We start from the raw sequence: 27,569 nt of genomic DNA, 5'->3' as shown, positions 1-27,569 counted from the left end.
TACAAAAATAATTTTTGTCAATCAATGCAGCCTGATGGTGGGGCCTTGGGTAGTTTTGTAAAACAGAGGGACTTGGGGTGCGATACATAATTCTTTGACGTTTGCGTCACATGTAGACAGGGTGGTTAAAAAGGCATTTGGCACACTTGTCTTCAATGCTCGGTCCTTCGAGTATAGGAATTGGGATGTTATGTTGAGGTGGTACAGGACATTGGTAAGGCCTCTTCTGGAATACTGTGTGTACTGGAATTATGGCTGCCCTGTTACAGGAAGGAGCTGGACAGGGCTCAGAAGAGAATTATCAGGATGTTGCTGGGTATGGAAGGTTTGAGTTATAAAGAAAGGCTGGATAGGCTGGCCCTTTTTTGACCACAGTGTATGAGGTTGGGAGGTGACCTGATATAAGTTTTCAAAGGTATCGATAGAGATAATGGTAGTTGTTTTTTTCTCTAGGATGGGTGATTTTAAGGCTAGGGGACATACTTTTAAGGTGACAGGAGAACGATTTAAAAAAGAATGAGAGGCAAATGTTTTACAGAGCATAGTTTGCGTATAGAATGAACTTCTTGAGGAAGTGGTGGATGTGGGTACGATTACAACAGTTACATTGAGTAGGAGAGGCTTGGAGGGATATGGACTAGGAACAGACAGGTGGGACTAGTTTAGTTTGGGATTATGTTCAGCATGGACTGGTTGGACCGAAGGGCCTGTTTCTGTGCTGTATGACTCTGACTCATGACTAAAATGATATCTAACACAGTAGCTCAAAGCATTTAACATTAGGCATTGCTCAGTTGACTGAACATATTTTCAACTATTTATGCTGGGTATTGAAGGAAGGTAAAACATTTAAGGAAGAAAAGTTTTGATTGGCAGACTTTTTCAGAAAGTACAATTTGCAATACATCAAATGAACCACAGAATGACATAAAGAACATTTTAACTGTTAAATGAATAGCATTACTTACAAAAAGACAGCAAATGGAAAGTAACAGCGATTCCAGCTAAAGGTTAATTTCTCTCCACGATTGCCATATTTAATTCCACAACAGTGTAACAGACAACAGTAATTACAAGGACCATTTAAAATGGGTGAGAAAGGTTGAATAAAGAAAATATTTTTAAAATTCATTAACAGGATGAGGCTTTTGCTGGCCAGGCAGCATTTATTGCCGATCGCTAATTGCCCAGAGGGCAGCTCAGAGTCAACCACATTGCTCTGGGTCAAACCAGGTAAGGATGGTATTTTCCTTCCCTAACAGACATTATTGAGCCAGATGGGTTTTAATCAACCATGGGTTCATGGTCATCATTAGAATCTTAATTCCAGATATTTCACTGAATTCAAATTCCACCTCAGCAGGATTCAAACCCTGGTCCCCAGAACATGACCTGTGCCTCTGGATTAACAGTCTAGTAATAACACCACTAGGCCATTGTCTGCTCCAAGGTCTGGGCTGCAGACCTTTCAAAGAAAGACTGTGGAGACGGAGGAGGGTCACCCATTAACAAATCCAGTCTGTTACCTAACTACAATGGTACCGTCACCAGAAGAACAGGTTTTAAACATTAGAATAATAACTCGGGCTGAGGGTTTTTTCTTAACAGAGGAGTCTGTAACATTGTGAAACAATGTGTTCAGCCAGCGATTCCATCCCTTACCAAGGTCATTAATCATGATGTTTGTGGCAAATGTGTGCCTTTTAATATTTTAAGAGAAACAAATATATTTTGTAACTAGCAACTGGACACGACGGTGGGGGGAGAGTTGATAAACATTGTTTGAATGAAAATGTGTTCTTTAGATAGTAGATGGAGGGTGTCCTTGAGACCTCCGATACAATGTCATTAATCTTCAGTAATGTTGGCGGGGATAGCAATTTCCACATCCCTTTAAAGACTTGTGATTTAGTAGTGTGTTTATGCAAAAAGCAGAATCCCTTCCCTGAGATTCTGTACCCATGATTTTTACTGGGCTCTGATTTGGACAGACTGAAATTGCAGATCCTTTCCAAGAGGTCAGAATGACAACAACAATTACCTTTACATAGTGCCTTTAATGAATTCAAACATTCTAAGGCGCTTGACGGAATGTTTGTAAAAAAAAAGGTACATCGAGCCATTTATGGAAATATCCGGTCAAGTGAGTAGAAGCACGGCCTAGGTTTAGTTTAATGAAAATCTTAAATGCAAAAATGACATTGAAAGGCTGAGAGGTGCAGGAAGGGCACTAGGAACTTGGTAACAGGGGCATGGCCACCAACAGACAGATCAAATTTGGGGAAGCTCAAGAGGCCCGGGGCAGTGCGGATAACTCAGAAAAATGTCGGGCTGAAAGAAGTTACAGAGAAAGGGAGGGGCAAGGCCATGGATGATTTGAAAGCAAAGATGGGAATTTTCAAGTCAAAATGCTGCTTGATTGGCAGCAAATTTACACAAACAAGCACAGAGATAATGGATGAACAGGTCTTCGTAAAGGCAGAACATGGGTTGCAGAAATTTGGATGACCTCGAGTTTACCGACATTTGGATATCGGAAACAAGCCAGGGATGTTCTGCAACAGTCATGTCTAGAAACAAAGGAGCAAGTTCAGGGGCTATATTGTCAAACAAGCTAAATTGGCTTATCATGCAGCTGTCACTTGTCAGAACTAAGTCAACTCATCTCCTCATAACATGGTTTTATAATGTGCTTTCTCTGCAAGTGTACTGATGGTAACTGATAAACTACCATCTGCATATATTTGCAAAGGCAGTATGTTTGCACAAAAGTAGACTTGCACTTTGTTTAGGATTGTTCATAATCTCAGGACACCCTCAAAGGACAGGACAGCAAAATGAAGGATTTTTTAAATATATATGATGTTGTAATCACTGTGGTAAAGTCAGAAACACGGAAGCTAAATTGTGTACATCAAGCAACAATGTGCTAATGACTAGAGATATCCTCTATCTTTTAGTGGAAAATTTGGTGGTTTTGAGGTTGCTCCACGTGCAAGTTGTGGAGTCTTACAGTCCATTCTCTCTTCACACTTGTATACGTGTGTTTACAGTATCTGTGTGTAGGAGGAATCAGCATTTCATTTGAGAAGGCTGCAATCCAGCCCCTTCTACACATCCTAATCCGCTTCATAACGTTGAAAAAGTATGGGATTTTCTTCGAGAAATTCACATTTAAAGTGAAAAGTGCTGGAAGCAGAATCAAAAGTCTAGTCATGACTGTGAAATTATTGAAAATGTTGCTGTGCCAAGAAAAGAAACACACAGAATGATTTCCCCTTTGCGGTATCCATACTGCCATTCACATTGACACTGATATTGGAAATGGTTTTTATCTGGGATGAGTGAGTTAGCCCCACAACCGATTATCATGTACTTTTGCCTGCCCTCTTAAATTCTAAATCTATTACATCTAATCCTGTGGCTGAGACACACTCCATTTCTAATTGCTCAAACTGTTAAAAAATATTGTGCTCTGAGACACACTCCATTTCTAATTGCTCAAACTGTTAAAAAATATTGTGCTCTGATCTACTCTCACACCTCCTCCTATAGTTTTAAACCTGTTGATCAGAATGCCTTGCAACCTGAGTGGCACTAATGAAAAAAAAACAAGACATTTTTGGTATTTATCCTCATTCCAGGTAGCTTTCTATTAAATGCTCAATTTTCTCCTTACAGTATAGACCCCACTACTGCACACAATCTAGTTTGCTATCTTCCCCCTAATTCTATACTTCTTCATGCTTTCAGATAGTCTGCTGTGTAATATCTTGCTGCTGATGTATAACCAGCATTTCGATGAAACCTGGGCTGATTTAGTGGTTGGTGTCACTTGAGGCTAAAATGTTGGCCAGGATCCTAGGAAACTCCCTGCTTTTCAATGAATAGTTTCACAAGACCTTAAGATGCAACAGAACCACAGGAATAAGCAAGACACCATCTTGGTTTAACGTCTCCCTCAAAACACGGTAATTAACGCACTTGTGCTAAGAACGACATTGTTAAAACAAAAGACACTATTTGCCATCTCAGGCCATAAACCAGGAAACTAATCAATAAAACAGAACTGTTCAGCAGTAAATCTATCCTTCTACAATGTCCCCCTGTAGATGTTTCCTGTAGATAAGGTTGCTACACATTAGCTATCTTCTAATCCAAAGCATGCAGGCACATCCCTGTGGTACAATGGTATAACCACCTTCATACAAATGTAGTCAAGCACAGAGAGAAACTTTCCAGTGACAGGTCAGTAACTATAAGGCACTGATTTAAGTTAATTGGCAGCGAAACCAGAGTTGATATGACGACTGTAGATTTAAAGCATTAAAGAATTAGTATGTGGAATGAACAGAAAGAGTCATGGAAACAGAATCAATAATAACTTTCAAAGGGAATTGAATAAATACTTGTAAAGGAAATATTTGTGACAAAAAGCAGCAAAATGGGACAAAGTGACAGAACATCAATGGGCCAAATGGTCTTTCTCTGTGCCATATAAAGTTTCCCATTAACCTAAAACTAATTCAGTAAGTTTTCTTCACTTCAGCATGTTGTCAATTAAAGGAATTGAAAAGTCCTTTCTCCATTAAATGGTAATGAGCATTGCTGAAAAGGGGCATGTTTTCTCAGCTTGTCCAATTGCACTCATCAGGACAGGCACAAAACTTCAATGGGAGCAGCAACTTTTACTGTGTGAGAAAAGGATGCTGAATGGTTGATTAATTGACTCTGATTGGTCAAGGTATGGCTATGAAGAATGCACTGGGCAAGTATTGCTCTCCGTGCTTTCACTTATTTAAAGAAAGGCACAATGGGATGGGCATAAAAACCAAAGAATTGTGGATGCTGGGAATCAGAAACAAAAACCAGAAATTGTTGTAAAAGCTCAGCACATCAGGCAGCATCCATAAAGAGAAAGCAGAGTTAACATTTTGGGTCCTGTGAACACTTCTGAAGAAGGGTCACTGGACCCAAAATATTTACAATGCCTGAGCATGTTCCTTCTGTTTGCAGAGAATAGGTCGCTGTGTATGAACAGACGTGGTTTCTGGTAAGTGTAAGTGAACCACATTGCGAGTCTAATTGATAATCTTAAATTGCTTGTTAGCGAATTCAGGGTTGCAAGTTACCTCCCTGATGCCAGCTTCAAGAATGGTGCTGAACAGCTGCAACACACCTAAAGGTAGGAGACTGAACGTTTGGTTCAAATTGGTACCAACAACATAGGCAGATGGAGAGATGTGGCCTTGCAGTCAGTATTCAGGAGGAAAGTGAGGAATTAGCAAGCAGGATTTCAAATGCAATAGTCTACAGTCAATGCCTTCCTCCCACCCCAAGATCCACCCCCATCTCCTACCTACTAACCTCATCCCGCCCCCTTGACCTGTCCGTCCTCCCTGGACAGACCTAACCGCTCCTTAACTCCCCACCTACACTCACCTTTACTCGCTCCATCCCCGCCTCTTTGGCTTGTCTGTCTCCTCTCCACTTATCTTCTCCTCTATCCATCTTCTATCTGCCTCCCCCTCTCTCCCTATTTATTTCAGAAACCCCTCCCCTCCTCCATTTCTGAAGAAGGGTCTCTGCTTGAAACGTCAGCTTTCCTGCCCCTCTGATGCTGCTTGGCCTGCTGTGTTCATCCAGATCCACACCGTGTTATCTCAGTCTACAGATTACTCCTGGAATCACATGCATATGTAGAAGTAAAAGGATGAACGTGCAGCTGGTGCTCAACAGGCGGCTTCAATTATTGGGATGTTGGAAACAGTACAAGGGGAGGCAAAGGTAGAGTTGGCATAATCTCACCAGACCATAGGGCTGCTCTTTCCTTAGAGAGAGATGACTGGTGGTGGTTTAACCCAAGGGCCAAGGAATGGGAGAGGCTGACAGTCCCTTATGGTAACTTCAGCCAGTGTGGGAACTGAACCCACGCTGTTTGTATCGCAGAGCATCACAAACCAGCCCTCTGGGCAAGTTGCATGTGAACCTCACTGTCACCAATTTTTTAGATTTGCTAGTGCTATTCATGACAAGATCATTAGGGTGACGGCTATTCGGTATTATTAAGCCTGCTCCACCATTCAATAAGATCGCTCTGCTGAAGAGTCATCCAGACTCGAAACGTTGGTTCTCTCTCTCTCTCTCCATGGATACTGCCTGACAAACTGTGATCACTAGCATTGGTTATTTTCAGTAGATTCCAGTATCTGCAGTAACTTGCTTCTTCATGATTGACCCGATTGTCACCCATTCCCCCATAACTCTCCACCTTCGTATCAGTCAAAAATCAGTCTAACCTATCCTTGAATATATTCAATATCTAGCCTTCACTGTTCTATGTGAAAAAAAATTCCAAAAATTAGCTTCTAAATCCAAAGATTTCTTCTGAGGGAACAAATTCCTCCTCATCTCCATCTTACAATATTTTTAAACTGTTCCCCCAGTTCTAAAAGTGCCTACTGTTCAGATTTACCCTGCCAAAATCACTCAACTTCTTAAATATTTTAATAAGATCACCTTTCTCATCTTTGATTCTAAAACCAGATGCACTGAAATTGGCTTTCTGCTTGTGAACTATTTTTGTTTTGCGTTTCTTCTATGTTTTTTTCCTCATAGTCAACCTGGAATGATCACTATCCCAGAATTTTCTCCTACTGACATTTGAACCACTTCGCCTAGCTTATACCCAAGAACCAGAGCTAGCATGACCTCCTTTTCTGTTGAACATTTTGTAGTCAGTTCTTCTGAGCTCTCTCTAGGAGTTTGAGCTATATTAAAAAAAGATACACATTAGCACAGTAATAATGGGAACTGCAGATGCTGGAGAATCCAAGATAACAAAAAGTGTGAAGCTGGATGAACACAGCAGGCCAAGCAGCATCTCAGGAGCACAAAAGCTGACGTTTCGGGCCTAGACCCTTCATCAGAGGGCTCTCTGATGAAGGGTCTAGGCCTGAAACGTCAGCTTTTGTGCTCCTGAGATGCTGCTTGACCTGCTGTGTTCATCCAGCTTCACACTTTGTTATCACACATCAGCACATATTGTCAAAGCTATTTCTTCACTCTTCAGGATAATTCACCAATGTCAATTTAAGGGGAAAACCAATAATTATACTTTATGAGAGGAGAATGTTACTTGCTTGGCAAGTGGATTCTGGTTGGGAATAGTGTTAATTGTGATTGACAGTTAACTGCAAGGTTTTGTTTAAATTTTAAATGAAGCAGATTGACTCTGATTTTTTAATGATTCAAGGGATTTGGCTTTGCTGGGTTGGCCAGTATTTATTGTGCATCACCAATAGCCATTGGAAAGGTAGTGCTCTGATGTCTTTTTGAACAACTACAGTCCATGCAGCAAATGCAAAAATCGGTTAGGGAGGGAACTTCAGGATTTTGACCCAATGACAATGATTGAGCAGTGATAATTTTCCAAGTCAATATGGGCATGTGGCTTGGACAGGAGCTTGGTGTTCCCATCTATTTGCTGACCTTGTCCTTCTAGACGGTAGCAGTTTGGAATGTGCTGTCTGAGGAGGTGAACTTCTGATTGGTCAAGACATTGTCCTGGCAGATGAACCGGCTGTAACCTCTCCTGTCAAGTGAAGCAGGCACAATGTGTCTATGTTCTTTTTGTCCGTAAAAGAACAGGGTCCTGACTATTAATATGTGCCTTCCAGTACCACACAAGTGCACCATATGGCGCGCCCTGCTGACAATCTTAAACTGATTTTTAGCCTAATTCTTTGTGCACGCAGGATCCTCCAGCAAATGCTGGCCAATTGCAGAATCATATCTAATTCTGGACATTATGTTGAGAGTTTTGCAAGGACAGGCTGGTTGGGTACAGTCAGTGCCTTGCTTGTTGCAAACAGCAGAAGGGATACGCTGTTTGATATGATGAATGAGTCTCTGCGACATTTGGGCTATGCACCTTGCATCACACCAGCACTGAAGTTCAACTGAAATTAACTAGTTTTCAAGTTATTTATGGACTTTGTGATCATACCCGCTACATTGAAGTCCAAATCATTAATGTACTCCATGACAGCATAGGCTTCATCACTGAGCCTTGCAGAACCCTGCTGGAAACAGACATAGAAATATCCCTTTACCATCATGCACTGCTTCCTGCCACTCAGCCAATTTTGGAGCCAATGTGCCAGTTTGCCTTGGATCCTATGGGGCTTACTTTCTTGATCAGCCTGCCACAAGGGGCCTGATCAAAAGCCATAGAGTTAAACAGCGTGGAAACAGACCCTTCGGTTCAACTTGTCCATCTCGACCAGTATCCTAAACTGAACTAGTCCCACTTGGCCCATTATCCTCTAAACCTTTCCTATCCATGTACCTGTCCAAATGTCTTTTAAATGTCGTAATAGTACCCACCTCTATTACTTCCTGTGGTAACTCATTCTATACGTGCACCACCCTATGTGTGAAAACATTGCTCCTCAGACCCCTTTTAAATCTTCCCCTCTCACCTTAAACCTACGCCCTCCATTTTGGACTCCCCTATCCTTGGGAGACGACCTTGGCTATTTACCCTAGTTCAATTAACTCTACAAGGTCATCCCTCAGCTTCCGACACTCCAAGAGAATGAAGTCCCAGCCTATCCAGCCTCTCCTTATCACTCAAACTCTCCAGTCCTGGCAACATCCTTGTAAATTTCTTCTGCACCCTTTCTAACTTGACAACATACTTCGTACATCAGACAACCAGAAATTTACACTGCATTGTAGAAGTGACTTCACCAATGTCCTATACAGCACAACATGACACACCAGCTTCTATACTCAATGCACTAGCCAATAAAGGCAAGCATGCCAAATGCCTTCTCCACCACCCTGTCTACCTGCAATGTCACTTTCAAGGAACTATGAACCTGCGTGCCTAGGTCCCTCTGTTCAACAACACTCGCCAGGGCCCTACCATTAAATGGTGTTAAGTGCTGCTCTGGCTTGCCTTTCCAAAATACAACCCCTCACATTTATCTAAATTAAACTCCATCTGCCACTGCTTGGCCCATTGGTCCACCTGATCAAGATCTCAGAACCTTCTTCACTGTCCACTGTCCCATTAATTTTGTCATTATCCAAAAACTTATGAACTATACATCCTACATCTCATCCAAATCGTTGATGTAAATGATGAACAATAGTGGACCCAGAACCGAACCTTGTGGTCCACAACTGCTCACAGGCCTCCAGTCTGAACAACACCTCAACCACGTCCCAATGTTGTCTACCATCAAGCAATTTTGGATTCAATTGGCTATCTCTCCTGGATCCCATTTGATCTAACTTTACTAACCAGTCTACCATGTGGGATTTTGTCGAAGGCCTTGCTAAATTCTACGGAGACAATGTCTACTGATTTGCCTTCATCTATCTTCTTGGTAACCTCTTCAAACAATCAAGCCTTGCTAAGTCCATGTAGACCAAGTCAAATGCATTACTTTCATTTACCGCCTCAAAAATTTGATCAAATTTTGTCAAACATGACCTTCCCTCAACAAATTCATGCAAACCAGCCCCGATTATCTCTCCACATGCAGTTATGTTCTCTGCCTCAGAATTCTTACTGATAGTTTCCCTAACACTGAGGTTAGACTGACTGTCAGTAATCTCCTGGCATATTGCTTCCTCCCTTTTCTTAAAAGTACTGGGACAACATTAAAAGTCTCGCTGGTCCGGTGTTCCCTCAAACTTTCCTCCCAGCTGCTCGGGACTCCGAGGCCAGTGTGTGGCAGAGACTCCCGGAGCTGGAACTCAACGCCGATTCCGACTGCCACACATGGGATCTCGGAGCAGCAGTGTGCTCATGCAGCCATGCATCTTAGAGAGAACTTTGCTGCGGTTCTCTGGCACCTCACCTGTGTCCAAACAGGATCTGAACATTAGTGGCAGAGCCTCCCTTAACAGCCTGATTCATCATGTTCAGGCCTGTGGATGCTCCCATTGTGAAGGCTGCTAAACCCACTAGTATCTCCTGTCTCTCGATGTTAATTCCTTCATATATTTCACAATCCTCCAGCCTAAAGTCTACTGTTTGAATCCAAGCAAGGTATTCATTGAGGTCTGCACCCATCTCTTCCAGGTCCACACACAGATTACCGCTATCTTTCCGAATAGATCCTACTCTTTCTCTAGTTATTTGCTTGTTCTTTATTTATTTGAAAATACTCTATGCACCAATGCTTCCCCGCATCTTCCTTGATTTCTTTATTTCCATTTTTTAAGCTCCCCTGTGGGGTTTTTACACCGCTCTAGGGATCCTATCATTTTGAGCCCTCGGTTTCTGCTCTAAGCTTCTCATTTTCATCCTAAGCTTTGTGCCCTTGACGTCCAGAATGCTACAGTCTTTGGTTCTACCGTTTCTCTTTACTGGAACATTTTTACCCTGTACTCTTGCCATCTCCTCCTTGAATGCCTCCCACTCCTCCAATGCAGCTTTATCTGCACGTTACTGCTCCTAGTCTGCTCAGGTTAAATTGTATCCTGGTAAAATTAGTCTTTCCCCTGTTTAGCACTTTGTATTCGCAGCCCGTTCTTATACTTATCCATAAATATCCTAGATCTAGCTGAGTTATGATCACTATCTCCAAAATGCTCCCCCACCAATACACCTTCCACCTGCCCAGGCTCATTTAGAATCATAGATACCCTACAGCATGGAAACAGGCCATTCAGCCCATCGACCCCATCCAAACCTCTACCCTATCCCTGTAACTCTGCATTTCTCATGGCTAAACCAACCTAGCCTGCACATCCCTGGACACTATGGGCAATTTGGCATGGCCAATCCATATAATCTGCACATCTTTGGGTTGTGGGAGGAAACCCACACAGAGACAGGGAGACTGTGTAAACTCCACACAGACAGTGGCCAAAGCTGGAATCAAACCCAGGTCCCTGGCGCTGTGCTAATCACGGAGCTGTGCTGCCTGAATATTATATTGAAAACTGCCCTCTCTCTTGTTGGGCTTTCTATGTACTGGCTAAAAACATTCTCGTGGATGCAATTTGAGAATTTTGCTTCCTCCCTTGCACACTAAATCATCCCAGTTTAGAAGTGGGTAGTTAAAATATCCTATTGCTTTTGTCTAGCTGTTCCTACTTTTCTCTGAAATCTGATTACATAGTTCAAACTCTATCTGACTGTTTGAGGGCCTATTATACACAGCTAACAGTGTGTTTGCCCCTTTCCGTTTTTTTTAACTTCTACCCATTTTTCCTCAATTATCGATCCATCCCTTCTCACTGCTATAATTGATTCCCTGACCAAGACTGCAATTCCACGCAGAAGTTTGAGTACAAACATCAGCATGGCCTATCTGTAGTTAAGGAGGTAAATTAAGTTAAATTCACTTAAGGGAGGTAAAAACTTCACTTACAAGGGCTTTGCAGTTGCTGGTATCTGTATTGAGGAATACCTGGAGAGTATCGAGGAATATTGGCTGGGGTCCTGGGATATAAAAACACAGGGTACATGTGGGATTCCCCCACAGAAAATTCCCTGGATTGCAGAGGGAGAGGAGGCTCCAGGTCATTCAGCCCTGAGAGGAGGGGCCCAGGAGGATCCAGTTGACTGTGAGATTCATACCCTGTATCTTTACTGGGCAACTCGAAATGGGCCTGACACTCTGACAGTGAAACACTGGCAGGATTGCTGGTTACACATGGACAGCCATTGAGGAAAGCCTTCTCGGTTTCACGAGCGTGGTCCAGAATGAGTGGGGAGGCCATGCTGCTTGAAGCTGGAACAGAGGCTGGTTTCACCTGATCTCTGCTCTCAGGTCTGCTGCACTTATCCGAATTTCCCCAATTGTCGGCCACCGCTGCCAAAAACAAGCTGGTGTCTGAAGATGTGCCTTTTCCGAATCGTGAAGAACAATCAAACTCATTCATCAATGCAAAGTCCTTAAATTCGGATTCCAAAGCCTCCTTTGGCTCCCTCTCAGCTTCCGTCAGTGAGAGGCAATACTGTTCACTGTTACTATCCAGCTTCAGAAACTGGGGGACAGGCTGAGACTGATAATGATAATGATGATTGGCAGTGTCTGGCTGCTTCTCCCCTGCTGGAGCGGAGTTCTCCTCTGTCATCTCACATGCGAGGGCATGTGAAGCTGACATCTGGTCACGGTGACTGGTTTCAGTTTTTTGTCTGGTGGGCCATTGAAACCTTTCCAGCTTCTCATCAACGCTGCTGCCCTGTGAAGTTGAAGACTGCATCCAGCAATGTAGATCCTCATCCACCTCCTCCGCTTGGCTTTGCGGACCTGCCATTGCTGTAAAACAAAAATTGAACCGAAGCAGTGGAGTGAGAATACACTGATGCTTCCAAACAGCTGGAACTTTGACTCAGACATCCCAAGCAGCAGATTGCTGTTGCCAGCCACACTTTCTCTCCTTTCCTCCATGCATGCACATATTCAGTTCAACAGCAGTCATGTTCTCCCTGCTCTGCCTAGCTCCACAATAGCCTTCATTAACTCTACAACCCTCTGTGACTCAGCCTTCCTCAGATTCTGCACCTTGCAGCTTCACTCATTTTAATCCCCCACCTTTGGTGGTGTAGATGCTTGAGCTCTAAGCTCCATACTTCCATCTTCAAAATTCTCTTTCCTCTTTAAGACACAATGTGGAACCCGTCTCCTTAACAGAATCTTCCATCACCCAGCTTATGTTGTATTTTAACTGCAGTGTTTGAATAAACTGTGTTGTGCTCAACATCCGGTCGTTTGACTAATTGAATTGCATCTGGAGCACAGGACTTTATATTTGCCTTGACTGTACCACCAATTTTGATGCTATCCGCAAATTTACAAACAACGCCTCCTAAATTCTTGTCCAATCATTTACATAAAAGATAAACAACTGTGGATCCCTGCTGGACACAGGTCTCCAGTCTGAAAAACACCCCTCCACTACCTTCCCCAGTCTCCTGCCATCAAGCCAATTTTGTATTCAATTGTCAAGCTCTCCCTGAATCCCATGTGATCTAACTTTACTAGTTCATCTACTATGTGGAATCCTGTCAAAGACTTTACTAAGGTTCATGGAGACAACATGCAAGTTCTGCCCTTATTAATCTTTCTCAGTTACATCCTTAAAAACACTCAATCAAGTTAGTGAGACATGATTTTTTTTGCACAAAAGCATGTTGATTATGCCCCATCAGTCCTTGCTGCTTCAAATGCATGTAAATCCCTCCCCCACCTCTCAGAATTCCTTCCAATAACTTAACCACCACTGGTGTCTTGCCTCACAATTCCCAGTCTTCTCCAACAGCCGGTCTTAAAACAAATGCCCAACTTGAGCCATTCTCCAGTCCTCCCGCACCTCACCCGTGGCTGTAGAAGATACAAATATCTCTGCTGGGGCCCTGCAATTTCTTCCCTAATTTCTCATAAATCCCTGGGATACACTTGATCAGGTCCCAGAGATTTATCCACTTTTATGTTTTTTTTTTAAGCTCTCCAGCACTTGCAGTTTGGAATGTGACTGTTTTCAAGACATCAATATATATTTCCTGAGTTGCCTAACCTCCATTTCCTTTCCCACAGCAAAAACTGGTGTGAAATATTTGCTTAGTATCTCTCCTATGTCCTGTGGCTCCACACATCCCTCGTTGATCTTTAAGGGGTATTATTCTCTCTTAAGTTGCTCTTTTGTTCTTAACATATTTGTACAATCTCTTTGGATGATCCTTAACCTTATCTGTCAGTGCTATATCATAGCCTCTTTTTAAAAATGCTTTACATATTATTTGTATTTGAAGTTACCCACTGTTTAATATATATTTCTGAGCCACATTTGACAATAACACAAATACTGCTCATGTTATGTCATTAAATCTTCAAAGATATTTCACTGGTGTATTATCACACAAAATTTGATACGAGTCTGTATAAAGATGTCATAAACACACCCCTGGCAAACATGCAAATTCAGTATTGAGTTTTTCTTACGTGCCATGCCTACAGTAGGAAGAAAAACCCCTGCTTCTAGCTGTAACTGAGAGAGGGGGAAAAATAGCTTCTACTTCTTAAAAACTCCAACAGCTTCTACCAAATATAAAAGCTAGAAAAAGCCTAGAAAACCTGGTTCGTGCAAGCTGGCCACACCCAGCCAGGCTGCTTCTATTGTTCCAACTTAAAATAAAAACCCAAGGCCTCTCAAACTGCTCACAATACCATAGACTGCTCGTCAAATCTCTCATTCAATCTCTCTCTTAAAAGAAAGCAGGACAAAATACAACTCTTAAAGCCAGAGCATCATCACACTACAAACTGCAAGGGAGCCAGCACTGAAGCCTATGGGAACTTACTGGACACATCCTTCTAGTTACAGACCCATCCATCATCCTCTGCTTCCAGCACTGAGCCAATTGTGAATCTAATTTGCAAAATCGCCCTTGATCCCATATGTTCTTAGCTTCTTAACAAGTCTGCCATGTTAGGCCTTGTTAAAAGTCTTAGTGAAGTCCATGCAGGTGACAAAAATTCACTACTGTCCTCTACAAACCTAGTCATCTTGAGAAATTCAGTCAGCTTTGTTAGATGTGGTTATAAAGCCATGCTGATTATATGGCACAACACAGTGTGGAGCTGGAGGAACACATTTCTGAAGGAGGGTCCAGACCTGAAACGTTACCTTTCCTGCTCCTCTGATGCTGCCTGGCCTGTTGTGCTCCTTCAGCTCCACACTGTGTTATTTTTGACTCCAGCATCTGTAGTTATTGCTATCTCTGAGTTACTATATGGGTTAGTCCTTGCCTCTCTAAGTGCATATTACTTCTAACTTTAGGGGAAAAAAAAATGGGTAACTGGTAGATGTGGAGTGGGGAAGCAGTTTGGAGATAGTGACCATAACTCAGTAAGATTTCAGGCAATTATGGATCACGACAAAGGTGAACCAGAAATAAAGAGGAAGGGTGTGTGATTTTTTATTAATGTAAGACAGTATCTGATAATGTGAACTAATGTCAGAGCAGCAGAAACATTCAAAGGCGTAATAGTGAGAGTGCGGGACCAATACGTTCCTACAAGCTATCAACAAATGCAGAGAAAATCTCGATGCCAAGAGATGTACAGTATTAGATAAGGAGAAGAGAAAAGCTTTAAGTAGATACCGAAGGCTCAGAATAGTAGATGCCCCAGAGAAGAATAGAAAGTTCAGGAGGTTGCTTGGAAAAGGCGTTAGGAGAGCAAAGAGGGAATATGAGAAAAGAAAAACACAGAAAATCCAGAGACATTTTATAAATATGTTCGGGGCAAGAGAATGACCAGGGAGAGTAGGGCCCATTAAGGACAAATATGGCAGAGACAAAAAAGAAAGCTAAAGTTTTAAATGAGTACTTTGCATCTCTATTCGCTGTAGAGAAGGATGCTTTGATACTGAAAACAGGGAGGGAAGCTGTGATATACTTGAATGAATGAGCATTGAGAGAGAGGCAATATTAATGGTTTTAACAGGCTTGAAAGTGGATAAATCCCCAGGCTAGATGAGATGTATCCCCAGTGGTTGTGAGATGCGAGGGAAGAGATTTCATGGGCTCTGACATTAATTTTCAAATTCTCTGTGGTTATAGGAGAGGTGCCAGAGGACCGGAGGACAACTGATGTGGTATTATTCTTGAAGAAGTGTGGGAGGGATAAACCAGAATATTGCAGGCCAATGAATCTAAATCGAGTGCTAGGGAAACTATTGGGAAAAAAACTTGCCCCGAACATATTTATAAAATGTCTTTGGATTTTCTGTGTTTTTCTTTTCTCATATTCCCTCTTTGCTCTCCTAACGCCTTTTCCAAACAACCTCCTGAACTTTCTACTCTTCTCTGGGGCATCTACTATTCTGAGCCTTCGGTATCTACTTAAAGCTTTTCTCTTCTCCTTATCTAATACTGTACATCTCTTGGCATCGACATTTTCTCTGCATTTGTTGATAGCTTGTAGGAACGTATTGGTCCCGCCACTCTCACTATTACGCCTTTGAATGTTTCTGCTGCTCTGACATAGTTCACATTATCAGATACTGTCTTACATTAATAAAAAAATCACACACCCTTCCTCTTTATTTCTTGTTCATCTCTGTCTTGATCCATTATCACCTGAAATCTTACTGAGTCACTATCTCCAAACTGCTTCCCCACTCCACATCTACCAGTTACCCGTGTTTTCCCCCTAAAGTTAGATCCAGCTCCAACCCACATCCCAAGACCTTTAAGAAGCTTTTCTGAAGTTTTTTTTTCTCTTTCTCTCTGCCCTTCAAATGTCTTTCTCTCTATAACTGATAAATCGTCTGATTTTCTTCTCATGTCAGGATTTGGATCTTGCGTTGTAAGTAGTGGTGTAATTGAACTTAAACAAGTTAATCAAGTTGCTGTTTATGACTGAAATTTGGGCAGTCATGAAAGAGAAGAAAACCGAGTTAGACCTGACGTTACCCAAAGATGAAAATTGCCCCCTGAGGCATTACAGTCTGGGGTGCACAATGTTATATGTGGGTGCTAAGTTGGTGCTTTGGATAAGTTGACCTAAAGTAGCATCCATCACTGGTGCACAGTCGCCCTCCCAACATGGCCCACTATTACAAAAGCGAGGCATAATCTGGCTCCAGTGCCCTCTCCCCAAATGATCACCCACCAATTTCAACACCCTGCCACCCCTGCTCCCACAAAACCATGTCCCAGGAAATAAGAGGGTAGCACCATCTGCTGGAAAATAGCTTGGTACTGCACTGAGTTCAAATACAAGGAAATGTCGCCGCAGCAATGTGAAGGAAACACCAACGAAGCAGCAAGGGAAGTTTTTCTGAAATGCGGTCACTGTTGCAATGTAGAAAACACAGCAGAGATTCTGCACGCAGCAAGCTCCCACACACAGCAACAGGATTGTAACCATTTGTTACATTAGGTCTGCAAACACTTAAGTAAAGTTGGGGGGGGGCGCGGCAGAAGGTTTAGAGGAGATGTGAGGAAAAGCTTTCATCCAAGAAGGTGGTGAGAATCTGGAACTCGCTACCTGTACGGGTGATAGAGACAGTCAGCCTCATAACATTCGGAAAGTAGTTAGTTATACAATTGTGATATTAAGTTGTAAACAGCTGTGAGCCAAGTACTGGAAAATGGGATTGGTACAGTTAGGTCCCTCCCTCCACTGACCCCTTCACCCGCTTCCAACACAAGTCCTCCTCCTGGACACCACCCCCAGGCCTCCTACCCTCCCTCGACCTCTTCATCTCCAACTGCCGTCAAGACATTAACCGCCTCAACCTCTCCAACCTCTCCCCCACAGAACGGGCAGCCCTCCGCTCCAACCCCATCCTCACCATCAAAACCGCAGACAAGGGTGGCACAGTGGTAGTATGGCGCACTGACCTCTACATCACAGAGGCCAGACGCCAACTCTCCGACACCACCTCCTACCACCTCGTCGATCATGACCCCACACCCGAGCACCAAACCATCATCTCCAACACCATTCATGACCTCATCACCTCAGGGGACCTCCCACCCACAGCCTCCAACCTCATTGTTCCCCAACCCCGCACGGCCCGTTTCTATCTCCTTCCCAAAATCCACAAACCCGCCTGCCCTTGTCGACCCATCGTCTCAGCCTGCTCCTGCCCCACCAAACTCATCTCCACCTATCTGGACTCCATTTTCTCCCCTTTAGTCCAGGAACTCCCCACCTACGTCCGTGACACCGCCCACGCTCTCCACCTCCTCCAGGACTTCCAATTCCCTGGCCCCCAACACCTCATCTTCACCATGGACGTCCAGTCCCTATACACCTGCTTTCTGCATGCAGATGGCCTCAAGGCCCTCCGCTTCTTCCTGTCGCGCAGGCCCGACCAGTCCCCCTCCACCGACACCCTCATCCGCCTAGCCGAACTCGACCTCACCCTCAACAACTTCTCTTTTGACTCCTCCCACTTCCTACAGACTAAGGGGGTGGCCATGGACACCCGCATGGGCCCCAGCTATGCCTGCCTCTTTGTAGGTTACGTGGAACAGTCCTTCTTCCTCACCTACACAGGCCCCAAACCCCACCTCTTCCTCAGGTACATTGATGACTGCATCGGCGCCGCCTCTTGCTCCCCAGAGGAGCTCGAACAGTTCATCCACTTCAACACCTTCCACCCCAACCTTCAGTTCACCTGGGCCATCTCCAGCACATCCCTCACCTTCCTGGACCTCTCAGTCTCCATCTCAGGCAACCAGCTTGTAACTGATGTCCATTTCAAGCCCACCGACTCCTACAGCTACCTAGAATACACCTCCTCCCACCCACCCTCCTGCAAAAATTCCATCCCCTATTCCCAATTCTTCCGCCTCCGCCGCATCTGCTCCCACGATAAGACATTCCACTCCCGCACATCCCAGATGTCCAAGTACTTCAAGGACCGCAACTTTCCCCCCACAGTGATCGAGAACGCCCTTGACCGCGTCTCCCGCATTTCCCGCAACACATCCCTCACACCCCGCCCCTGCCACAACCGCCCAAAGAGGATCCCCCTCGTTCTCACACACCACCCCACCAACCTCCGGATACAACGCATCATCCTCTGACACTTCCGCCATCTACAATCCGACCCCACCACCCTAGACATTTTTCCATCCCCACCCTTGTCTGCTTTCCGGAGAGACCACTCTCTCCGTGACTCCCTTGTTCGCTCCACACTGCCCTCCAACCCCACCACACCCGGCACCTTCCCCTGCAACCGCAGGAAATGCTACACTTGCCCCCACACCTCCTCCCTCACCCCTATCCCAGGCCCCAAGATGACATTCCACATTAAGCAGAGGTTCACCTGCACATCTGCCAATGTGGTATACTGCATCCACTGTACCCGGTGTGGCTTTCTCTACTTTGGGGAAACCAAGCGGAGGCTTGGAGACCGCTTTGCGGAACACCTCCGCTCAGTTCGCAACAAACAACTGCACCTCCCAGTCGCAAACCATTTCCACTCCCCCTCCCACTCTTTAGATGACATGTCCATCATGGGCCTCCTGCAGTGCCACAATGATGCCACCCGAAGGTTGCATGAACAGCAACTCATATTCCACCTGGGAACCCTGCAGCCTAATGGTATCAATGTGGACTTCACCAGTTTCAAAATCTCCCCTTCCCCAACTGCATCCCTAATCCAGCCCAGTTCGTCCCCTCCCCCCACTGCACCACACAACCAGCCCAGCTCTTCCCCTCCACCCACTGCATCCCAAAACCAGTCCAACCTGTTTCTGCCTCCCTAACCTGTTCTTCCTCTCACCCATCCCTTCCTCCCACCCCAAGCCGCACCCCCATCTACCTACTAACCTCATCCCACCTCCTTGACCTATCCGTCTTCCCTGGACTGACCTATCTCCTCCCTACCTCCCCACCTATACTCTCTCCACCTATCTTCTTTTCTCTCCATCTTCGGTCCGCCTCCCCCTCTCTCCCTATTTATTCCAGAACCCTCACCCCATCCCCCTCTCTGATGAAGGGTCTAGGCCCGAAACGTCAGCTTTTGTGCTCCTGAGATGCTGCTTGGCCATCTGTGTTCATCCAGCCTCACATTTTATTATCTTGGTACAGTTAGGTGGTTGTTTTAGGCTGTCATGGATGGGATTGGCCCAAGGTGCTGTAGATTTCTATGACTCTATGGCATGAATAGATGGATAAATAGTGGCCACAATACTGTAGATAACTCACCTGCTCATGGTGTAATGAGAGTTCAAAAGCAGGGATCAAAGAGTTAATTCTAACGCCATCAAAACTGATGGTTGGAGAATGGTAAAATTCAACAAGCTCAAGGGGATTCAAGTGGGCTGAATTTGAAGAGGAGTGATAATGGGAACTGTTATCTTGGATTCTCCAGCATCTGCAAAGCGTGGAGCTGGATGAACACAGCAGGTCAAGCGGCATCTCAGGAGCACAAAAGCTGACGTTTCGGGCCTAGACCCTCTATGATGAGATGCTGCTTGGCCTGCTGTGTTCATCCAGCTCCACACTTTGTTACCTTGAATTTGAAGAGGAGTTTGCTAAATTAAAAAAAGTCTCCACTGGCAAGGAGACGAGTCTTCTTTGTTTATTTCTGGTCACAGGATCAGGGATGCCAGGAGGGTCAGAGGTAAGGCCAGGGAGTGGCTTTCAAAGCGCACCCATAATCTCACCATCTGTGCCTCTGATTGGCTCCAAATCTGACACAAAGAATCTTTTCGTTAAGAGTCAACACAGCATGGAGCTGGAGGAACACAGAGGGTCGGGCAGCTTCACAAGAGCAGGAAAGTTGGAGGTTTGGGTCAGGGCCCTTAAGGGATAAAGGCCAAAGGCAGTTGCATGGATTTAGGCCGCAGATCGGCCACGATTTCCCAGGAGAGGCCTACTCATGTTCCTATGTCCTGCCTGGTGAATTAGAGCCCTCCCCAACCCCACAACACCAATCAGGCAGGTGGGCTACCACGGTCTCCCAATTGGAAGCCTCTTGACTGCCAGAGAAGCAGTTGATTGAGGATCAGTGAGTCAAGGTCCCTAAATGGCTATTAATTGACCAGTTAAGGGCATTAACTGCTGCCAAGCTGCAAAAGCTGTTCATGGATCCTCTTTCCCAGCACTCAATTGCAGAGGTTGATAGAAAAGCGTGAGTTTCTCTCTGAAACAAACTCACCCAAACTTTCCCATTCCTCATCACATCCAGAGAAAGGACAATTCTACCCTCTTCTTACATTCATAAAATCCAAGATGATGAGTGGCTTTTTGGACCAATTTCTCAACCATTCCCTCGTTGATTTGTGGATCTTTAACTCCCAGGTTTTTGTGTTCCAACACCTCCTTTAGAATTGTACCCCTTACTTGATGTTGCTTTTCCTGCCAAAATATATCACTTTGTACTTAAATCCGAATTGAATTTCCTTTGTCATTCATTCTGACAGCCTGCCTTTGTTGTCTTGAAGTTTATCATCAACCCCCTCATATTTCACAGTACTTTCAAATCTTGAGTCACCCCCACTTTTGAAATTAGGCCTGTCCCCGAAATCTAGGTGATTAGTACATATATAGAAGAAGCAGCGGTTTTATTACTGAACCCTGGCAATCCTCCTGTTTACTTTTATCCAGCTTGAAAAACACTTTTGAACCTTATCTCTGTCATTTGGCCAATTCAGATCCACATTCCGGCCGTCTCTTTGTTCCACGGGCTTCGACCTTGGGAGGCCTGTCACATTTCATCAAACACTGCTTGGAAGTCAGTGTGGAGCTGGAAGTACACAGCAGGCCAGGTGGCATCAGAGGAGCAGGAAAGCTGACTTCTCCAGAAGTCTCCTGACCCAAAACATCAGCTTTCCTGCTTCTCTGATGCTGCCTGGCCTGCTGTGCTCATCCAGCTCCACGCTGTGTATTCTGACTCCAGCACCGGCAGTTCTTATTACCATTTTTTTGAAGTCCATGTGAACCATATCAACTTCATCAACCTCAAAATACAATTTGACTTTAGCAAAACTGTGCTGGCTTTCCCTAATTATATGACAGATAGATCTGATAGATTGATATCTGATAGATAGTTCAGCTACTTTTACAACCTTCCCCATCACTGAAGAAAACTTCATAGATTCAGAGACAGGGATTTCTACCTACTGTGAAATAAGTTCTCTCTTATACTTGTTCTTATTTGATTGCATGAAATGTAAGACCATAGGCAATAGGAACAGGAGTAGACCACTCAACCCCTGGAGGCCTGATCCACCATTCAACAGGATTACGGCTGATTTGACATTCTTTGCCTCCAATTTCCTGTCTTTTCTTCATCACCCTTGTTTCCCAAGATGACAAAAGCTGTCATTTAATCATTAATATATATAGGCCAGTCAATCTGCTTCTGAGGGCAATATTGAATTTTGAGCTTCCTCGAATGAGTGGATTACCTTTTGAGGAACGGATAAACACACTAAGCTCAAATGACTTGATGGGCAAAAAGGCCTCTACTGTATGATTGTATGATTATATATCCTCTGCAGTTTAAGAGAGTCAGAGGTGGCTGAATTGAAACATGTAAGACCCCAATGAGATTTGTTTGCGTTGATTTTGAAAATGTGTTTCCTCCAGTGAGCGATTTTTGGATCTGGGGGGGCAGAGTTTAAAATGAAGGGTCGTCCACTTAAAACAGACGTGGAATCATCTTCTTTTTCTCTCAGGGGGGTCAGAGTCTTGGAATTTCCTTTCTCAGAAGTCAGTGGATATAGAAGCTTTAAATATTTTTAAGACAGAAATAAGTCAATTCCTGATTATAAAAGTTTAATGGGGGATATGCAGTTGAGGTGAGAATCCAATAAGCCACGATCAGCTTGAAGGGCCGAGTGGCCTAATACTTTGTTGTGTTTTCTGTGACTTTCCAAGATTGTTTTTAACTGACACTAGCTTTTTGTTTCCAGACATATTCAAACTGTCACACGCAGGGTTTGAACTCACACACCTCCAGATTAGAAACCCAGTAACATAATCAGTGACCCACAGAATGCGAGCCCCGAGAGCCTTGAGGAGCCCTAGCACGTGTGGTTTCAAACTGTTATCTGGGAACTGCTTGATGCCTGATGGTTAGAAGCTCCCTGTAAATAATGAACAACTGCCTTTACTCAGTTTACTACCAGGCCACAACTGAAGAATGCAAAATTGCAAGAACCGCAATAAATCTAACTGAATGACCAGAGGCAGACTGCGTGCTGACAATGGCTGCTATTGTGGTTTGGATCAGTACCAGGTGAGGGTTACCGTTATTGGAGAGACAGTGTCTGAGGAGGGGGGCTTTGGGCTGGGACTGGGGGGGGTTGGGGTTGGGGATGGAATACATAAACTGTAAGAGATTGTATGACAGTTCACAGAAAAGGAAGCAGTCACTCTAACAGACAGTAGCTGAACAAACCTCACACCTCTGCAGTGCACATATCACCACTGAGGAGTTCCCTTCCCATTTTCTGTTGACTGAATACCATTTTAGATATAGATTTTATTGTCACATGTACTCAAGTACAGGAGTACTGTGAAAAGTGTATGTGCATTTCAGTCACCCCCACTGGGAGGGGAGGGTTTCTGAAGTATAATTCTAGTCCTCACCCCCCAAGAAGATTCCAAATTTCCTCCACATTATCCACTTCTCACCCCTGTATTCCTCAAAGCTGGAAAATGCACCAGGAAGACTGGTGAAGCAAAAAAGGGATTCTTTCAACCTCCTACGAAAGATATTGACACAGTACAGCAAAACCCAAGTGATGTCCAGCAGGCTGATACCAGCAAGCAAGTACCACCACACAGGCAAAGACCTCAACAAAAGACAATACAACACTGCCCCTTTCCATTCAGTGGCATTACTATTGCTGAATCCCCCACGATCAACATCCTGGGTGCTACCATTGACCAGAAACTCAACTGGACTCATCACATTAACACATTGGCTTACAACAGCAGGTGAGAGACTGGAAATTTCACGGTGAGTGACTTGCCTCTTGACTCCCCAATACCTCTTCACCAAGGCACAAGTTAGGAGTGCGATGGAATGTTCTCCAATTGCCTGGATGGGTGTAGCTCCAATTGTACCTGAGAACACAGCCAGGGTAAAGTGGCCCACTTTGTTTGGCATCTCATCTTCCACCGTGAACAGTGGCAGCAGTGTGTACTGTCTACAAGATGTACCGCAGTTACTCACCAAGGCTCCTCTGACAGCACCTTCAAAACCCATCACCTGCACCACTAACAAAGATAAGGGCAACAGATAAATGGGAACACTCAAATTATAGATTCATACAGGAGCCCATCAAATCTGCATGGTCAAAAGCTCCTTTAAATCTACACTTGTCCCACTTTCCAGCACTTGGCCCATAGCCTTGAATATTATGACATTTCAAGTGCTCATCTATGAATCTTTTAAAGGTAGTGAGATTTCCTGCTTCAACTACACTCCCTGGCAGTGCATTCCAGGTTTCCACCACTCACTGGGTGAAAAATCTTTTCCTTAGATCCCCTCTAAACCCTTGTGCCTTTCACCTCCAAATTATGTCCCCTGTCATTGACCCTTCATTGTAGGGGAACAGCTGCTTTCCACCCACCTTGTCCATGCCCCTCATAACCTTGTACACCACATTCAGGGCCCTCTCCACCTTCTCTGCTCGAAAGAAAACAACCCAAGCATTTCCAGCCTTTCTTCATAACTAAGCTATGAAAGTCTAGCAGCTTATTTCCTCTGCACAGTCCCTCCATATCCTTCCTACAGTGACCAGAGTTAAACACTGTACTACAGCTGTGGTCATTTCAGTTCCTGATAGTATCTGTAATGATGCCTAGTTAGCCAATGTAACATGTACCTGCTATCATCATGGAATAAACAACTTCTTGTCATTAAGACAAGTTCCCCTTCTTGTTAAAACTCACTATTGATTCATTAGAACATGAGACCCAGGAGAAGGAGTAGGCCATTCAGCCCCTCGAGTTGTTTCACAATGTAATACCATCATGGCTGATCTCATCTTGGCCTCAGCTCCACTTTCCTGTCATAATCCTTCAACCCATTAGTAATTAAAAAATCTGCCTATCTCCTCCTTAAATTTACTCAATGTCCCAGGCTCAATTGCACCCTGGGGGTGTGAATCCCACAGATTCATGACCCTTTGAGAGAAGTAATTCCTCCTCACCTCTGTTTTAAACCTGCCACCCCTTATCCCAAAGCTATGACCTCTCATTCTAGATTGCCTCACATGAGGAAATATCCTCTCTCAATCTACTTTGCATTCCTATATTGCAGCAAGAATGCGTTCGAAAGTGTTTGATTGGTTTTCAAATGTTTTCAGATGTGGTTCGTCAAAGGGACTGAAATGAGTAGAAGGCTAATAATAGACAGAAAACAGATTCTCTGCAATGTGGAAGCAGGCCATTCAGCCCATCGAGTTCACACCAACCCTCCAAAGAGCAATCTCTACCGTCTCCCTGTAACATTGCACTCCCCATGGCTAGTCCACCTAACCTACACATCCATGGACACTAGGGGCAAATTAGCATGGCCAATCCACTTAACCTGCGCATTTTTGGACTGTGGGAAGAAACCAGAGCAGGTCCACACAGAGATAATGGGAACTGCAGATGCTGGAGAATCCAAGATAGTAAAGTGTGAAGCTGGATGAACACAGCAGGCCAAGCAGCATCTCAGGAGCACAGAAGCTGACGTTTCGGGCCTAGACCCTTCATCAGAGAGGGGGATGGGGAGAGGGAACTGGAATAAATAGGGAGAGAGGGGGAGGCGGACCGAAGATGGAGAGAAAAGAAGATAGGTAGAGAGGAGAGTATAGGTGGGGAGGGGATGGGTCAGTCCAGGGAAGATGGACAGGTCAAGGAGGTGGGATGAGGTTAGTAGGTAGGAAATGGAGGTGCGGCTTGAGGTGGCGGAAGGGATGGGTGAGAGGAAGAACAGGTTAGGGAGGCAGAGACAGGCTGGGCTGGTTTTGGGATTCAGTGGGGGAGGGGATCAGCTGGGCTGGTTGTGTGATGCAGTGGGGGGAGGGGACGAACTGGGCTGGTTTTGGGATGCGGTGGGGGAAGGGGAGATTTTGAAGCTGGTGAAGTCCACATTGATACCATTGGGCTGCAGGGTTCCCAAGCGGAATATGAGTTGCTGTTCCTGCAACCTTTGGGTGGCGTCATTGTGGCACTGCAGGAGGCCCATGATGAACATGTTGTCTAAGCAATGGGAGGGGGAGTTAAAATGGTTCGTGACTGGGAGGTGCAGTTGTTTGTTGCGAACAGAGCGGAGGTGTTCTGCAAAGTGGTCCCCAAGCCTCCGCTTGGTTTCCCCAATGTAGAGGTAGCCACACTGGGTACAATGGATACAGTATACCACATTGGCAGATGCGCAGGTGAACCTCTGCTTAATATGCAAAGTCAGCTTGGGGCCTGGGATGGGGTTGAGGGACAAGGCGACGCCAACTCTCCGACACCACCTCCGAACGCCCCCTTGATCACGACCCCACCCCCAAGCACCAAACCATCATCTCCAATACCATCCATGACCTCATCACCTCAGGGGATCTCCCACCCACAGCCTCCAACCTTATTATTTCCCAACCCCGCGCGGCCCGTTTCTATCTCCTTCCCAAAATCCACAAACCTGCCTGCCCTGGTCAACGCATTGTCACAGCCTGTTCCTGCCCCACCGAACTCATCTCCACCTGTCTGGACTCCATTTTCTCCCCTTTGTCCAGGAACTCCCTACCTACGTCCGTGACACCACCCATGTCCTCCTCCTCCTCCAGAACGTCCAATTCCCTGGCCCCCAACACCTCATTTTCACATTGGACGTCCAGTCCCTATACACCTGTATTCCTCATGCAGACGGCCTCAAGGCCCTCCGCTTCTTCCTGTCCCGCAGGCCCGACCAGTCCCCCTCCACCGACACACTCATCCGCCTAGCCGAACTCGTCTTCACCCTCAACAACTTCTCTTTCGATTCCTCCCACTTCCTACAGACAAAGGGGGTGGCCATGGGCACCCGCATGGGCCCAGGCTATGCCTGCCTCTTTGTAAGTTACGTGGAACAGTCCTTCTTCCGCACCTACACAGGCCCCAAACCAAAGCTCTTCCTACGTTACATTGATGACTGTATCGGCGCCGCCTCTTGCTCCCCAGAGGAGCTCGAACAGTTCATCCACTTCATCAATACTTTCCACCCCAACCTCAAGTTCACCTGGGCCATCTCCAACACATTCCTCACCTTCCTGGACCTCTCAGTCTCCATCTCAGGCAACCAGATAGAAACTGATGTCCATTTCAAGCCCACCAACTCCCACAGCTACCTAGAATACACCTCCTCCCACCCACCCTCCTGCAAAAATTCCATCCCCTATTCCCAATTCCTCTGCCTCTGCCGCATCTGCTCCCAGGATGAGGCATTCCACTCCCGCACATCCCAGATGTCCAGATTCTTCAAGGACCACAACGTTCCCCCCGCAGTGGTCGAGAACGCCCTTGACCGCGTCTCCCGCACTTCCCGCAACACATCCCTCACACCCCACCCCCGCCACAACCGCCCTAAGAGGTTCCCCCTCATTCTCACACACCACCCCACCAACCTCCGGATACAACGCATCATCCTCCGACACCTCTGCCATCTACAATCCGATCCCACCACCCAAGACATTTTTCCATCCTCACCCTTGTCTGCTTTCCGGAGAGACGACTCTCTCCATGACTCCCTTGTCCGCTCCACACTGCCCTCCAACCCCACCACACCCAGCACCTTCCCCTGCAACCGCAGGAAGTGCTACACTTGCCCCCACACCTCCTCCCTCACCCCCATCCCAGGCCCCAAGATGACTTTCCATATTAAGCAGAGGTTCACCTGCACATCTGCCAATGCGGTATACTGTAGCCACTGCTCCCAGTGTGGCTTCCTCTACATCGGGGAAACCAAGCGGAGGCTTGGGGACCGCTTTGCAGAACACCTCTGCTCGGTTCGCAATAAACAACTGCACCTCCCAATCGCGAACTATTTCTACTCCCCCTCCCATTCTTTAGACGACATGTCCATCATGGGCCTCCTGCAGT

The 27,569-nt window shown here is 45.3% G+C and overlaps 1 protein-coding gene across 4 annotated transcripts in view; it reads right to left on the bottom strand.

Annotated features, from left to right (window-relative positions):
• The window catches only part of traf3ip2a (TRAF3 interacting protein 2a), a 95,693-nt gene that overhangs the window by 45,004 nt on the left and 23,120 nt on the right, over positions 1 to 27,569 (bottom strand). For 2 of the 4 annotated variants that reach the window (XM_048530260.2, XM_048530259.2), the window contains exon 2: positions 11,397 to 12,290. The exons of the other annotated variants lie outside the window; for them this stretch is intronic. In XM_048530260.2, the coding sequence (XP_048386217.1) occupies positions 11,397 to 12,288 (892 nt within the window). In that variant the 5' untranslated portion in view covers positions 12,289 to 12,290. The remainder of the gene's footprint in view (positions 1 to 11,396; positions 12,291 to 27,569) is intronic. 4 annotated transcript variants of the gene reach the window in all.

This window comes from Stegostoma tigrinum, chromosome 4 (assembly GCF_030684315.1).
Source record: "Stegostoma tigrinum isolate sSteTig4 chromosome 4, sSteTig4.hap1, whole genome shotgun sequence".
In the NCBI taxonomy this organism is placed as follows: Eukaryota; Metazoa; Chordata; class Chondrichthyes; order Orectolobiformes; family Stegostomatidae; genus Stegostoma; species Stegostoma tigrinum.
The sequence above is the reverse complement of the archived record's forward strand: the minus strand, read 5'-3'. Positions and strand labels throughout refer to the sequence as shown.